The following is a 14,901-nucleotide window of genomic DNA, read 5'->3' on the forward strand; positions in this document are numbered from 1 at the left end:
TGTCCAGCCCTCAAAATTTCCAAGAGGGAGGACCCACAGACCCCAAGCTTAATGTGTCCCCACCCCACCATGCTCCCTTCGTGTGTCAGTCATCACCCCACTCACTCTTCACTCTGGTGGGGCTGAGATACGGACGGGTCCAGAGCAGCCAAACAGGCAGCAATCGCTACACCACTCGATTATTTATTTCTCTTATTTAAAACCTTTTTTTTTTATGTGCCCCCAATTTTCCGTCTTGTCGTCTTTCTGCCTACTTTCCTCTCCCAAGGCGGAGACGGTCGCTAAGCAACCTGCACAACACAACACTGCAGCTCTCCAACTTGGCTCAGCGCTCGCCGTGCCCCTGTGGTTTCAGACAATCAAATACACGGGTGCGTGCGAGTGTGCGTGCACGCGCTCGCACAGAAAGTGTGTGTGAAAGGTGAAAGCTATGAATAGTTTCCATCTCATAAGCAAAAGCCAACAGTCCCTTTAGCTTTTAAAAGCTGCCTCTTGACTCGAGTGCGGCATCATCTTGCATTCATTGAGGATTTATTGCAGGGCATCCAACTCTGAACCGCCTTCCACTGAAAACGCAAAAACGAGTGAGGCTGCGAATCTGTGGAAACGTGCTTTTAATTCATTTGAATAAAACCAGCAGACAGCTCCCTGTTGTGCACGGAGCCGTCCATCTCCAGACTTATCTTCAAGGCCAACGCGATTCACAACAGAGTACAAATTTGTGCAGAAATAATAGCTACAAAATTATAGCTCCCATTGCTTGGCAACATATCTGAATGAATGAATAAATCAAGCAACCGACACAGGCTTTAAAAAGTGATCGATTTAATCAGTGTAAAGATCCAAGGCTTTGGTTGGAGCACGCTGAGCTTCTCCACCAACCTGCAAAGACACTACAGGAAAGCGCACCCCGGTAACAACGCGAGCGTTCGACAAACGGCTGCAAGTATTAATGCAATTAATCAAACACAATGTCTTCTGAGCTGCTAGCACCACTCGCACGGTACAAAAGCACCACAACCAGTAGGAGGAAAACAAAAAGGAAAGAGCACATTTCAAGCAGCAGCTGCTAATTACAAGACTTTCACAGATTGTTTTTGAAGTTACATTCAAAAAAAGGAGAATCGTCGTCACGGCTTTACAAAAATATACATTTGTGGGCATGCACGGAAAACGCTACCTGTCGCGTCTGGCACTTTAAAAAAGAAGCTAAAACCAGGAGATCCCCGTCACTTTACAAAAGCGAAAGCTTGAGAACAAATGGCACTTACTGTAACTATAGCAGTGGAAGATCTCCGGGGAAGCATCGCAGCTACACGCACACGTAAACAAACACTCCCGCCGACACGGCCGAGAGCCGAGGCGCGATCAGCAGACACACACGCACGGACACAGTGAGAGGATTTCACTTCCACCACATGTATTCTTATTCAGGAAGTAGAGTCTGTACTAAAATGAAATAAAGGTAAATGTTTAAGAAGAGGCTGGTTATATTTGATTGTAATGTCGTAACGTCTCCTTAGAAAACACACCTCTTATCTCAGCATTAAGGCTTTAAAGAACCTCTGAACTTTTGGCTTTGACATTAACCTTTTTTTCCAAGTTCTGGTAAAGTTGGCAGTTAAACTACAAACGAACAGCCCGCTGATGGCCTATTTGTACAAACCAAAATCAGCTTTACGCACAACAAACATCACATGGCATGCGTAACTCGATTTGTATCAGCTGAGTGCAGTGACAGATATTCAGGCCTCTGCTGCTGTAGTGCTCTGGTCTTGGCTCCCTTCTGCGGCGGGGCTAAGCGGTCCTGCCCACCACAGGGTCAGGACGTTGTCCTGCCGGGTGTCTTGCTGTGACATCACAGCGCCGCTCCCCTCCGTGTCAGAGGCCGAGTCACCCTCGCTGTCGCCGGGCCACGGGAACTGCCGCTGGCCGCTGGATGTTGCCAGCAGCGGCATGAAGGGATGGATACTGTAGAAGAAGAGGAGGAGAAGGACGGAGCAGCAGAGGAGGGCAGAGGGAAGATCCAGGAAGGGACACATGAAAATAATGGCGTGATAAGCTGTGCAAAAAACTGTTTCTGCTAGCGTGACATGACTGGACTTTCAGCTATTGCACACGCAGCATCACGCTTGAAAAGAAAATGCACGATTCATTTCACCATCTGAAAACAACTGAATTACCTCAGGCTTTTCCACATTTTATACATAACTGCTGCACATTTACACCATCTGTGTTTAATTCAAAGTCACCGTTTAATTTTTAGTACATCACTGGCTTTATTCTCTGCAATCGCGTATTCACAATCAAAGCTGCTTTTTGTGCCAGAGTATCCAGAATTATTGAGAAGCTGTGGTTTGGTTTTCACTCTCTGCTCTCACAAAGCAGTGACATGCTTGACTAAAGCCAGAGTTGCTCTGTCACTGAATGTTTTGGATCATTTGTTTTGCCTCCTGATTTTGTGAAAAATGACTGCATGACCCAAACAGCCTGACACAGCAAAACAGCAGCATAACTGAACAACAGCGTAACATAAGTGAATTAGAAGAAGCTGAAACTTTGTTAATTGCTTTTATTCAGTTTTGTTTCTACTGAACAACAATGCAGCTGATCAAGATTAGCTTCACCTTTGTAAAATAACACTTTTCCTCTCATGTTAATTATTGAGAATGATCCACCTTCAGTCTAATATTTTAAATGTTTTCATTACTGGAATCTAATCTGTCAGTGAGCTGGATTAGATTAGTAATCATACCTGACTCCATTGGTGCAGTCCCAGTACGCCTGGAACCTAAGCTGAGGCTGCAGTAGTTCTTCATTACCATCAGGAGGCGCTGTGTGGGTGTCCCATACTGACACCACTCCCTCCGTGTCTCCACTCAGCAGGTACCTGCCAGATCTAAACGCACACAAACAGAAACACGAGTGGGAATCCGCTAATACGACGATCCTTGCTGCTATTTAACACAGACAAACCAGATGAATCACATCACACTCACATACAACAGGATTAATGCAGTTTTGATGCAGTTTCCCTGTTACTTACTGATCGAGGTCAAAGTAGATGCGCTGATTAGTGGCCACGTTCCTTTTAAGAGAAAACACAACTCTTCCTGGCTCTCTTAGGTCCCAGCACAGGATTTCTGGATCCTGCACACACACAAAAGAATTTCCATGAAATCCTTCGTTCCCAAGCCTGGATGCTAACTTTATCCATCACAAATAACTGCCACACAACAAAAGGCAGTCAGAATTTATCTTCACAGCCTGTATATAAAATTTGGACATAGCCACACTAACCGTAGTGTGGCTATGTCCAAATTTTGGGGTTTGAAGCTTTAATATTAACATTTTTGCCAGCGTTAATGTTTTGGAGCCAGAAGTCAGCACGAGAGAGATTTCCAAGTTAGCTTACACTAGCTAGCATGGTTAGCAAGCTGCATCAATAGATTTTGTGTGCTACACGCAGTCACTTTCATTCATAACTGTAACAAGCTGATAATTCTTGATTTCAATACTAGAACATGAGCCATAAGCATCTTGAACAGTCTGCACCTCGCGGCGGGACATGCTCGTCAGATAACTTTGGTTAAAAATGTTCCCAAAGGCACCGACAGCACAAACTTGGTTAAGTAGTGCAGTTCAGTAGCTGAAATTAGCAGAAGTGAGAGCCAGGAATAAAGCAGTCTCTTCCTCAGGTTCAGCACTGACTAATGTCCAAGTTTGAAAAACCCAAAGATCACCAATGATGGAGAAGCTCAGGTTGGTCATGATCAAATCACAAGTCACTGGGAAAGCAGCAAATATGCCATTTACCAACATCTGTACTTTTTCAGCCTCAGGTTTTGCCACTTGATAAAGCTTCAAAAAGCCAAACTTTTTGTCCAATTTCTGTTCTGAGGGTTGAAAACTCAAACACACATCTCTTCAGAGGACACAGAGTACATTCATTTCCCACAGACTTACAATAATCATAGATAAAACAATAAAACAAGTACTATCAGACTTTTGATTGATAGCTGTTACTTTCAATTGGAGCTCTATTAAATTTAGGACCTACCATTAATCTTCCTTACACTGCCTTGATATCATTTCTTCAGATTAGAGCGAACCTGTAGCTGAATTAGCTAGCATATAGGTTGCAGCAGGAGAATGATGTTAGATGCTAGCTTAAATATTTCATTTTAAGTTGCTGACACATGCTGAGTATCATGTAAAGCTTTACATCATACTTGTGTATTTATATTCTGCAAAGCAACATCAGTTACCTGCTTAACACCCAAACACAACTGATGGTTTGTGTGTGTTCAGCAGCGATTGTTACCTTCGGGTATCTCTCTGCTTGAAGCTGTGTGTGAGTCTTTTCGTGCGTTACCTTGCGGCCGCCGGTGTACAGGTAGTTGCCGTCGGGCGAGAAGAGCAGATGGGTGAGACCTCCGTGGTGACGGGTCGGCAGCAGAGCCAGCAGGGTGCCGTCCTGGCAGGAGTAGAGGCCAGCGCAGCGGGAGTAAGAGCCACAGGCGTAAACAGATTGGCAAGGGCTGAAGCCAAAGCAGGAGATGATGCCACTCTGGCCTTGCTTTTTCACTGCGGTGAGGACAAGAGAGAGCATTTGGCAGCGCTTTCAGCACTTTATAGTTCACAGGACACAATTTGCAGTCTCGTCGACTCAAAGTTGACTTTTTGGCAGTTCAGACATTCCTGAGTCTGTCCATAAAAGCAACAGATTTCTCAGTGATTACACCAGTGAGCCAACGGATTACAATCTCAGGGTGATGATGGTGTGTGTTAGTTAAAGCCTTTGCTGGATCTGCCTCTGCCAATTTAGAAAAAGTCGTTCAAGTACATTTAAAAAAGAGCTTCCAGTGAAAGGATGCCATATGAATGTGAGACGGAGGAAAGAAATTCATCACAGTAAACATTGTGTTCTCCTTCGTTTTTGTCAGAAGTACATAATAAAAACGCTCCTTGTCAGTTTGTTCAAGGAGGCTTCAGCCTGTGAGATGTGACAGCCAGCTGTCAAACAGCAACTCACTGAAAACAAGAAACAACAGACTTCACATTATCCTCCCTCTCACGTCTGTTTACCGTCTGTCTAAGGGTTTCAATTTCTCACAATATTTCTTATGAATCCCAAAAAGTTGATTCTGTTCACCTGGACGAAGCGTTTGGTCACTCATGCGAGTGGCTTCTTCAGTCTCAGCTGACCGCACGTTTCCCCAACCTTATAAACCGACCAAGTGTGTGAACTGTGTCTTAATTCCACATATTTCACATACAAGGGTCAGTACTACAGGCAGAAACACGGGTTCCCCAGTTTCACCCATTGTGGCCAATTTGTATATGGAAGAAGTGGAAAAGAGGGTTTTGTTATCCTACTCTGGAACACCACCAAGTCATTGGTTCAGGTATGTGGATGACACCTGAGGGAAAAATCAAATCTCAGGACGTACTACAATTCATGGATCACATTAACTCGGTGGACCAACACATCAAATTCACCAGGGAGGATATAAAAAGTGGCAGGTTAGCCTTCTTAGACTGTGAGATTTCAATCAGTAATGGGGGAAATCTAAAAGCTGACGTGTACCGTAAACCTACACATACGGATCAGTATCTAAGGTTTGACTCTCAACATCCACTGGAGCACAAACTGGGTGTCATCAGGACGCTACAACACAGAGTGAACACCATCCCCACAGACACAGCGGCCAGGGAGGCAGAAGAACAGCACATCAAGAAGGCCCTGAGTAAATGTGGTTATCCCAGCTGGACTTTTTTCAAAGCTTGGAAGGATCCTAAAGAAAGCTCCAGCCGATCCAGGAGAGAAGGACAACCGCTGCCTAAACGAAAACCTGTAGTGATCCCATATGTGTCAGGAGTACTGGAGCAGTTGAGACATTTTCTCTAAACACTGTGGCTTTCAAACCCCAAAACACGCTGCACCAAAAATTTGTCACCCCAAGGATCGGGTCCCCCGACACAAACAGAGTAACATAGTGCACGCTGTTAAGTGCCAGGAGGATTTCTACATCTGGGAAACAAAACAACCCTGGGCTAAGTAGTTAGGTGTTCTGTGTTGTCCTAACTCGTCAGGCCAGAACTACACAGTCTATTTACACCTACAGGCCAGTGGACTCTTTCAATGATGAGGATGTAGACATCCTGGACAGGGAGGAACGCTGGTTTGAGCGCGGAGTCAAGGAGGCCATTTACGTGAAAAAGGAAAGACCATCTCTGAATCGAGGAGGGGGCCTAAGGGTACATCTGTCACCATCTTACAATGCTGTGATTGCAGCCACTGCATCAATGACCAATGGTCATGGATCATTGGTGATGACAAAATGCAAATTAATGATTTAGGAACTAACTGTCCATTGTTTGCCACCTGCAGTCAGCTGAGACCGAAGCAGTCATTTGGATGAGTGAACAAACCTCTTCCACTGAAAACGCTTCGAGATGAACAGAACCTTTTAGGATTTACTTACCTGGATGATCGAGCATGCATCGAGACATTTCTTGTGAACGCTTTATTTATAGCTACATTTTTGAGTGTCGTTGAAGTTTGCTCACAATCAGCAAAACATCCAACACAGAATGTGTTAAAAATGACGCTGCTGGTAACAGTATTATCAGAACGTCAGTATCTCACTGCAAACTGACACTTCTTCAGTCACTCTGACAGCAGGACTTTACTGCTGTGAAGGAACAATGTGTTTATAGCACAAGGGTGTAACCTTAAAGCAGTGTTTCTCAAATGTGGTACCAGTATCCCTGAGGGAACTCCAATTTAATATCCTTGTTTTCAGTACAGTCGTTAACTGCTGTAAAACCTCACACAAGAAGAAAGCAATAAACACAATCACACCGGCTGTGAGCAGGAGGCCAGCTTCTAATATTTTAATGAAAAAAAGACAAACTCAATTTGTGGTTGAAATGCAGCAGCTGAAAGCGCGAAGAAAGAGGCGATACACATATTTGTGTTTGGCCTCATTTTCTGTAACGACTGATGAAACGAAAAGATGTTAAATGGGTTTTACGTCACCCGACTGAGGAAAGCTCATCGACAAGCTTCAAGGTGAAAGCTGATGAGACGTTGACGACTGACCTATTGTGGGTCGCTCCTCACAGTCTCTGCCCGGGCGCTCGGTGTGGAAGACCCTGACCATTTTGTCAAACCCGCAGTAGAGCTGCGCGCCATCTGGAGAGAAGCACAGCGAGTGAGCTGCCGTCAGCTCGTCCAGGTGATTGTAGGGTCGGAAGCTGGCTCGCACCTCCCCGTAAAATGCATCCCACACATGGACGGGGTTGTCACGGCTACTGCTGGCTAGACTGAAGAAAAGGAGGTCGAAATAAATAAATATGAATGAATGAATGAATGATTCAGAAATGAATGAGATGAAAAAACTGAGCTAACGGAGGGAACGGTTTATGAAAAACCATCATCTACTTCTGCTTTTCCAACTAACATGAACTGCAAAACAAACATACAGCTACATGCTTCGCCTCATTATGAAGACAAGGCCGCAGCACATTCTTATTGATCCGCATCAGGGCCAAAGACTGAACCATAACTTTTTAACTCTAATTATTGAGCACCGAACAAATGCTGAAACATCACTGCCGCTCAATTAGACAAAGGAAATTAGCCCCCGCCGCTGCTGCCGTGTTCTGTTATGGCCCCTGTGAGCCGCGGCTTTATTCCAGAGCAGGGAAATGCCCAATTATAATGCTAGACTGCTGCTAGCTTGGAGCCATGCCTAGAACTCAGCGCAACTTAACCGAGCCATAACAGGGGCCCTTATTCCCTCTCTACAGGAGGGGCATCAACAACACACGGCTTTTGGCAGGCAGATAGTTCAAGGAGCGCAGAGGGAGAAACAAAGCAGCGATGTAAAAAGAGGGAGAGAAAGGATAAGCAGGAGACATGGCTCTCCTGCTTCGCTAGATGTTTTCTTTTAATCGTCACAACCGCAATCTTTTATATGACTGCTACAGTCACTCGGTGTACTCTGCCCGACCACCTGACTGCGCCCTGCAGGAGCTCCTGTTTGATAGATGGCAGCGATCTGAAGACGATCACGAGTGTTTGCTGTCAGTTTCCATCAGCATTTGGATTATAGACACGACTCGAGCGCTTCGCTGCCCGCAAGACTTTTGTTGATGATTTTGGTTTGTCCAGCTCCAGACCCTCACCCACTAACATGGTGAAAGCTGTACGATGTGAGGATGTCGGTGCCAGTTCTGGGCCTTGATCCACTCAACTGCGCGACGGTCTGACTGAAAGATGATGGGAGTTGGGGGAGTTGGGGCTGAAGGGTAACACACCACGAAAACTGCTGGCAACCTGCCCTCGGCTCATTAGCTCAGCCTTACTTCTCTCACCGCAGACGATAAGCAGCCTTCGCAGCGACGGCTGGATGCTGCTGATGCTAACTTTCCTTCACAGCACTCACACCAACACTCAGTGATGTCATAATTGCCACATACTTGCTAGAGTGCACCCTTCTAAACACAAAAAAAGGAGAAGGAGATGAAAAGCAAAGCCTCGAGTCAGGGATTCACGAGGCCCTTTAGGTGTTGTCTGGACTCAGGAGTGCTGTTAGCGGGCTGAATCGCACTGTGGGCCTCAAACAGGCGAGCGGATTGCGACGCGGCGGACGAGACGCAGGCCAACTCTTCGCTGGTAATGAGAGACATCAGAAAGCTTTTAAAGCTTCCCTCCTTGCAGGCAGCCAGCTTCCACAACCGCTGCACATACCTCTGGGATCAAAGAATGAGACACAAGACTACAACAAAATCTTCTGTATTCAGACAGTCTATTAGACACACTGCAGCACAAAGAAAAGCCGACAAATTCACCAGGAACCCGATCCAACCACCCGAGATTAGAAACTGACACAAAACACAACCCGGTGCTTTTTTCAGTATATACACATTTCACCGTCTCCGAGGTGGACTTGAAGCGAGAGGCTTAGGGAACGGTTTGAAAAAGACCAGGTTCAGCTCACAAGCACGTGTCCGGCTCCAAAGAGTTCATCTTGGGGTACCAGCAGTAGTCGTAGATGGTGTCTCCTTCTGCCATCCGCAGCACTGGACTCTAGCAGAGAATAAAAGAAAAGACAGACAGACAGTAACAGAGGGACTGAGACCTCCTGCATTAAGAAATGTAGGCCAAAGGCACTGGCTGGATCCATCAGCTCTGAGGCTGACACTAAATAAGTGGCTACCCAGAAAAATTCAATTTCAAAAGCCAGTGGAAGCATGTGAGAAACAGAGCAATCAACAGTCAATCTTCTCCTCTCATTACAAAGGCTGCGAGATTTCAACTAGAGAAAATGGATTATATTTCAATTATTTTTGTTCAGTGATCCCAATCAAACCAGCTTGTAATACAATTAAAAGATTGGCTCACTACTTGACATTTCGCCCCGACCAAAACACAAAGTCCATTTTATTCCCACAGATTAATCTTCACTAACGCGTTTTATCAGGCAGACGGTCTTAAAGGATTTCTGTTTATTGTAACAAAAAGCAAAACTGACGTTTAGTAATAACCTTCATAAACATCATAAACAGGGAAGCTCCAGATTTGACTGAGACCGCTGACCTTTACAAATGAAGGAGTCTTTATAGCTACGTTCATCTTTCAACTGAATTTAAATCCATAAAATAATGAATATTTGCTCTAACATTTGTTTGTTGCTTTCTCATTTCCCGTCGCCTGTCCGGCCCCCGATGGCAAGCTATTTGTGTACTCACCATTTCAGGAAGCAAGTCCCAGTTGTAGCTGTAAATCTCTGGAGGGATGTTGTACACTCGGAGGACATTGTCTGCACTGTTTGTCAGGATACAAGAACCATCAGGAGCCCTAGGTAAGAGGAAGAGAAGGGATGACAGATCATTAAAGACTAGAACAACAAGTACTCGGGCTGGGTTTGTGTGCATGTTAAAGTAACACAAAACACACATATAATACTAACATATATGCAGCTGCACTATAGCATGTAAGCAGCTCGTACACAGACAACTGTATTTATAGCATTAATTAAAGAAAACTGACCTTTTCTGGGTGAGAAAGGTAAAGCAGATGTGGAAATTCATTAACTCTTTCCCCCATAAACCCCATAAACATGTGACCTCCCCGTACCCACAATGACGTGTTTTGACCCCTCAGCATATCGCAATAAAGATGTGGTTTGACAACTGTATAGGTCTGTATAGGCAGACACCACCCTCACTAACTTCCCGGTCCTTGTGTCCTGTAAGCAGACCTGAAATCTGAAAGAATCGGCTCTTTTCTGAAAAGAGTTTAAAACAAAAACAAAGCTTCACTGGGCCCCTGTAGAGCCTTCAGGGGTAAAGAGGCTCAACAGGGGTAAAAAGTTAAACCTGTATACTCCTGAGTGAGCCAGCAGCCCCCCTCTCGTTACAAAAACAAGTCAAAATGTTGACAATGCTGTGACAAAATAATGCATCAACTCCACTGACCTGGAAACTTAGTAAACCTTTTTGCTATGATTTTAGGAGCTCCATCTCTCGTTTATCGTTCATGTATGTTAATCTTAACGCCACAGAGTTGATTCAAAACTCGCTGAAAAAACAAAACAAACAAAAAACATTTGCTTTGTAAATTATAGTCCTCGTTAGTATCAGAAACTGAGGATGAGTATTGTTTGCTACCTTGTGATTGGCAGATTGCTACTAACTGAGTGAACACTGTAATTGTCTGCTTCACTGGCTCCTCACTACCTAAAAGCAGACGTCATGGTGACCATGTACATCTTTGATATGATTTGAAGCACGTGTCCTCTGTTATTGAATCTTGTTTTTATCAACTTTGTTTAATCTCTAAAGCCAAGCCGTACTTACCACGTGAGGATCTAGAAAAGCTTATCCATGCCTTTGTCACATCCAGGTTAGACTATTGCATCTCCCCATACACTGGCCTTCATTCTGCCTTTCTTTATAGATTGCAACTTGCTCAAAACGCTGCGGCTCGCCTTCTAACTGGTACTGGTAGGTTTGAGTCTATTACCCCAATTCTCTCTGGCCTCCAATTAAATATCACATTGATTTTAAAATCCTATAAAATCATAAATAATAATCCACCTAGCTGTCTTATTTGATCAAAGCTCAGGCTCACAGTGTCATCCTGCATACTGTTCTGCCCAGACTACATACCAGTACTCTGCCCATTGGAAGCAACCAGTGAGTTCAGGCGTGACATTACTGGGCAGTGTGGTTGTAGCAGCAGCTATTGTGCTCATGCAAACAGTGATGGAACCTCACATGTTGATCTGATGCCTTTCCGAGAACTCCAAGTCCAGTGGCAAAACTCAAACATAGCGGCACCCCAGTGCTACCTACCTCTCAGCCCCCCTGCAGATGCACACAGTATCCATTTCAAAGCCTTACGTCGCCTTGCTTTTGTGTCTAAGCCCAGTATGTAATAACCATGAATACGCCCCTCGCAATGTTTTCTTCATATATAAAAAATGAATTTACCATTTGCAGCCTTTCAGGTAGTTTTCCGGCAGGTTGGAGTACTCTGTCCAGGAACCAGTCAGCATTTGAGGGTTCTGGGTAAAGTCTAAGCTGAGCCTGGAGAAAGAGAGACAAAGACGTCCTTGGTCAAAGAGGCGCTCGCAACAAGCTCATACACTCCACTAAAAGCTAGATCTCACATTTATTAAGAGATGAGCACTTAAAGGTTTATAATTGAAGACAATTTTAAAGCTCATTGCTATTTTAGGCACACATCATCCAATAAACTCCCTAGCCTCAGTCAAACACGCTCTGTATATAAAGCAAAGAGGAAACTTCCAAGTAATAAGCTGCTTCATTTACACACAGTGACACTACAGCTGATTGTTAATTAGATTTCTATTAGTTGACTACATTATTTCTCATCCTGGGTCATTTTCTCCAAATTTTAGCATAATGATGTCTGACAGCCTCAAAATAATGAATCAGTTAATGCTCTGGTGCTTTTAGCCGCCCCACTTAAACACGAGTGTCAATTAAAAAAGCACTTCTCAACATCTAACAACACATCATTACTAAACACGACAGTCTCACTGTCGCTGATAAACTTAAAGCTTCAAACACATGTTGACTGCATTGATTGGACTGTTAATTATTTCATCTGTTCACAGTCTCCACCCACTCAGCCAAGTTCTGCACTGCTTATATAGTTGGTGGCTGGAGCCTATCGTGGACTCACACAGGTCTAGAGGTTACAACCTAGACAGGTTGTGCATCAACCACAGAGAGACTGTAACTTGTAACGTGCCTCTGGAGTATGGGAGGACCATACCTGACACATGCTATACAGCCTGTCACCTTAAATTCGTGTTTGATGTTTTATGCAAAGGATTTTGGTTACTTGGCAGATCATTTTAAGGTAGTTGCTAGGCAACATGATGTTGTTACAATGTCCAATACAGATAAGAACCTTCAGAGGCCCAAGATGTACGTTTGGTTGCTCAGCTCCGGGTCACGTAGGAGGAGTTGGGGGACAAACAAACACATAGTCGGAGATTTCATGTATCACAGCATGAAGAAAAGACCCAGTGTTAAACAAACACTGTTCTAAATGCTCCGTTTCAGACAGGTTCTTCTACTCTTGCGACTTGTGTGACAGGGAATACCACTGTTATGGTCATTTCAGGGGCGCAGCTCTGGCTGTGAGTACAGAAGCCCCGCCCACCTGTTGTTCACAAAGCTACTGTGAAGCTACCTGCTGGTTTTTGAAGTCCTGCACTAAAGCCACGAGATGAGCGTTTCCACTGTCGCCATCTTGGGTGCAACAGGCCAGATGAGATTGTGCCTAGACCGTGAAACTGCACACTCATTGGTTGACTCTTTTGATTGAAAAGCCAATGGCCAATGGCAATTTAGCCAATGGTCTAAGAAGCTTAGAAAGAAAAGCGTCTGGACTTCTTTAAGTTGCTTGAAGATGTTTCACCTCTCATCCGAGAAGACAAATGGTGAAGAGTCCCAGATTTAAGCCCTGTGGGAGTGTCCCCCCCGAGAGGACAAAAGGACCCCCTATTGATCCTCTACCTAATGACATGAGCCAAGGTGTGAAAATGATTAGACTACGATAACCTGGATGACTGAGAACCTTCACAACCTTCATTAGCCAATGAGCATGCAACTCTAAACCATAAGACCTTTTTTCTCTCTCAATTCAATGCAATCCAAAATAACCAACTGTGCCCATTAACTTCTGCACTGGCTTCCTTTTGTTTTTACCTGAAAAAGACTAATTTACTAGCTATGCAAATTTTAACATAAAAAGGGTGTAAGAAAAATTAATAAAAAGTAAACTTCATCCTTTTTAAAATATTTTTCAGATTATATCTTCTGTGTTCATCTGCTACAATCTCTTCTAGCAGTTTCTGCAATTTTATGAACACGCTTCTTGTATCTCAACTCTGCCTAAATATTGCAAACTTACTCTACATTTAAATCTACAAATAAACCTTTTTTCTTCCACGTACTGTTGTCCGTCACCGGGGCTTTCTGCAGATCCATCACCGTTGTGGTCCTCCTCTGGTTTTGGCCCTTCTTCTCCATTTTGATGGTATTCTTCTTCTTCCCCGACGACTACTACCTCTTTCCCACTATGACCTCCCTCCTCACACTGCAGCAGGTCTCCTGTTCCTGACAGCAGAAGCCAGATTAAACACAGGTCATCTGTAATCTTAATTTATATTAATATATGCATATAATCTTGAATTAAAACAGAAACAATCCTGTACCTTCTGCAGTTTGGGCTGGCATTCCCTGCAGCGAGCTAGGCTGTGTTGGTGTTTCTTCATGCCTCTGACCAAGCTCCACAACCTGATCCTGCTCCACGCCCTCCTCACTCATCCTCAGCCTCTTGGCAGATGGCGAAGCCCCTTCCTCTGAGATCTCCCCTGCACCTCCAGGCAGTAAAGGTGGAGGCTGTTGAGGGGGCTCATTATCTGCTTCGGAGTCCTGCCCTGCACCACCTCCACTTTCACCACCTCCCGCGGAGTCTGACATCTTTGTTTACCTCCTCCTCTCTCTCTCCCGTGAAGTCCTCCACCCAGCTTTCAAGCGCCCGGTGTCCAGCAGTCGGCTGTCAGACGTGGGTGAGGTAGGTGCTACTGGGGTAGTGCTTCCTCCTGCAGTGTGGATGTTTGAGTCTGTTGGGGTACGAGGACATCACAGCACCCACCAGCCTAGGAAACATTGAGTCGAGAAAACACGAAGACGAGAAAAGCGAGACCAACAATGAGCTCGTCAAAACAACGGAAGACCATGATAGCACGTTCACGAAAACCAGGAAAAAACCGTTAAGTCAGACTGAAGATAAAGTGAACGTGCAGCTGCTGTGAGAAGAGCACGTCACTACCTCACAGCACACACCTGTGGCTAGTCGTGACTGCCAGCTGCCTCCCCAAACTAGCATTCGCGTCTATTTGGTCAAGTTAAAGCTTGAGCGATACATATTACATTCTTTCTACATGTCCACGCACGCCCGGTTGCTATTATGCATAATGGATGATTCTGGTAAATAAATCAATTAGAGAAATTTGCTTTAGCTTCTTATCGAGCGTCCCTTCACATCGGAGCACACACTTTAGCCCAAGTTAGCATTAGCCTACGTTAGCAATCTGATGCTATATACCTGTGTTGTGGCTTGCCTGGCCTTTAGTTGTGTTCGCGGTTTGGCCGAAAAGCAAAACCCGCAGAATCAAGAGTTTCACCAAAAGCCGGAGAAAAAGACCGAATACACAAAACTAATCGCCGTCTTTCTGCTTCGGGACTTTGTTTCCCTTCACCATCTCATTACGAGAAGTTGTAAACACTGCGGGCGGCCATGTGCTTCAAACTATCGCGAGAATTCATTGGACGAGACGCGCT

The 14,901-nt window shown here is 44.7% G+C and overlaps 1 protein-coding gene across 1 annotated transcript; it reads right to left on the bottom strand.

Annotated features, from left to right (window-relative positions):
* Positions 1 to 808: 808 nt before the first annotated feature.
* wrap53 (WD repeat containing, antisense to TP53) lies at positions 809 to 14,898 on the bottom strand. The gene is made up of 11 exons (XM_087837697.1): positions 14,666 to 14,898; positions 13,770 to 14,216; positions 13,491 to 13,671; positions 11,509 to 11,604; positions 9,763 to 9,871; positions 9,012 to 9,100; positions 7,109 to 7,332; positions 4,376 to 4,587; positions 3,047 to 3,150; positions 2,756 to 2,899; positions 809 to 1,971 (listed from the first exon to the last, which is right to left on the bottom strand). Exons 2-11 carry the CDS (start codon positions 14,035 to 14,037, stop codon positions 1,746 to 1,748), a joined length of 1,653 nt encoding a protein of 550 aa, XP_087693823.1. The 5' UTR covers positions 14,038 to 14,216; positions 14,666 to 14,898; the 3' UTR covers positions 809 to 1,745.
* Between the last annotated feature and the right edge of the window lie 3 nt (positions 14,899 to 14,901).

Source organism: Neolamprologus brichardi, chromosome 3 (assembly GCF_056152115.1).
Source record: "Neolamprologus brichardi isolate AB-2024 chromosome 3, ASM5615211v1, whole genome shotgun sequence".
In the NCBI taxonomy this organism is placed as follows: Eukaryota; Metazoa; Chordata; class Actinopteri; order Cichliformes; family Cichlidae; genus Neolamprologus; species Neolamprologus brichardi.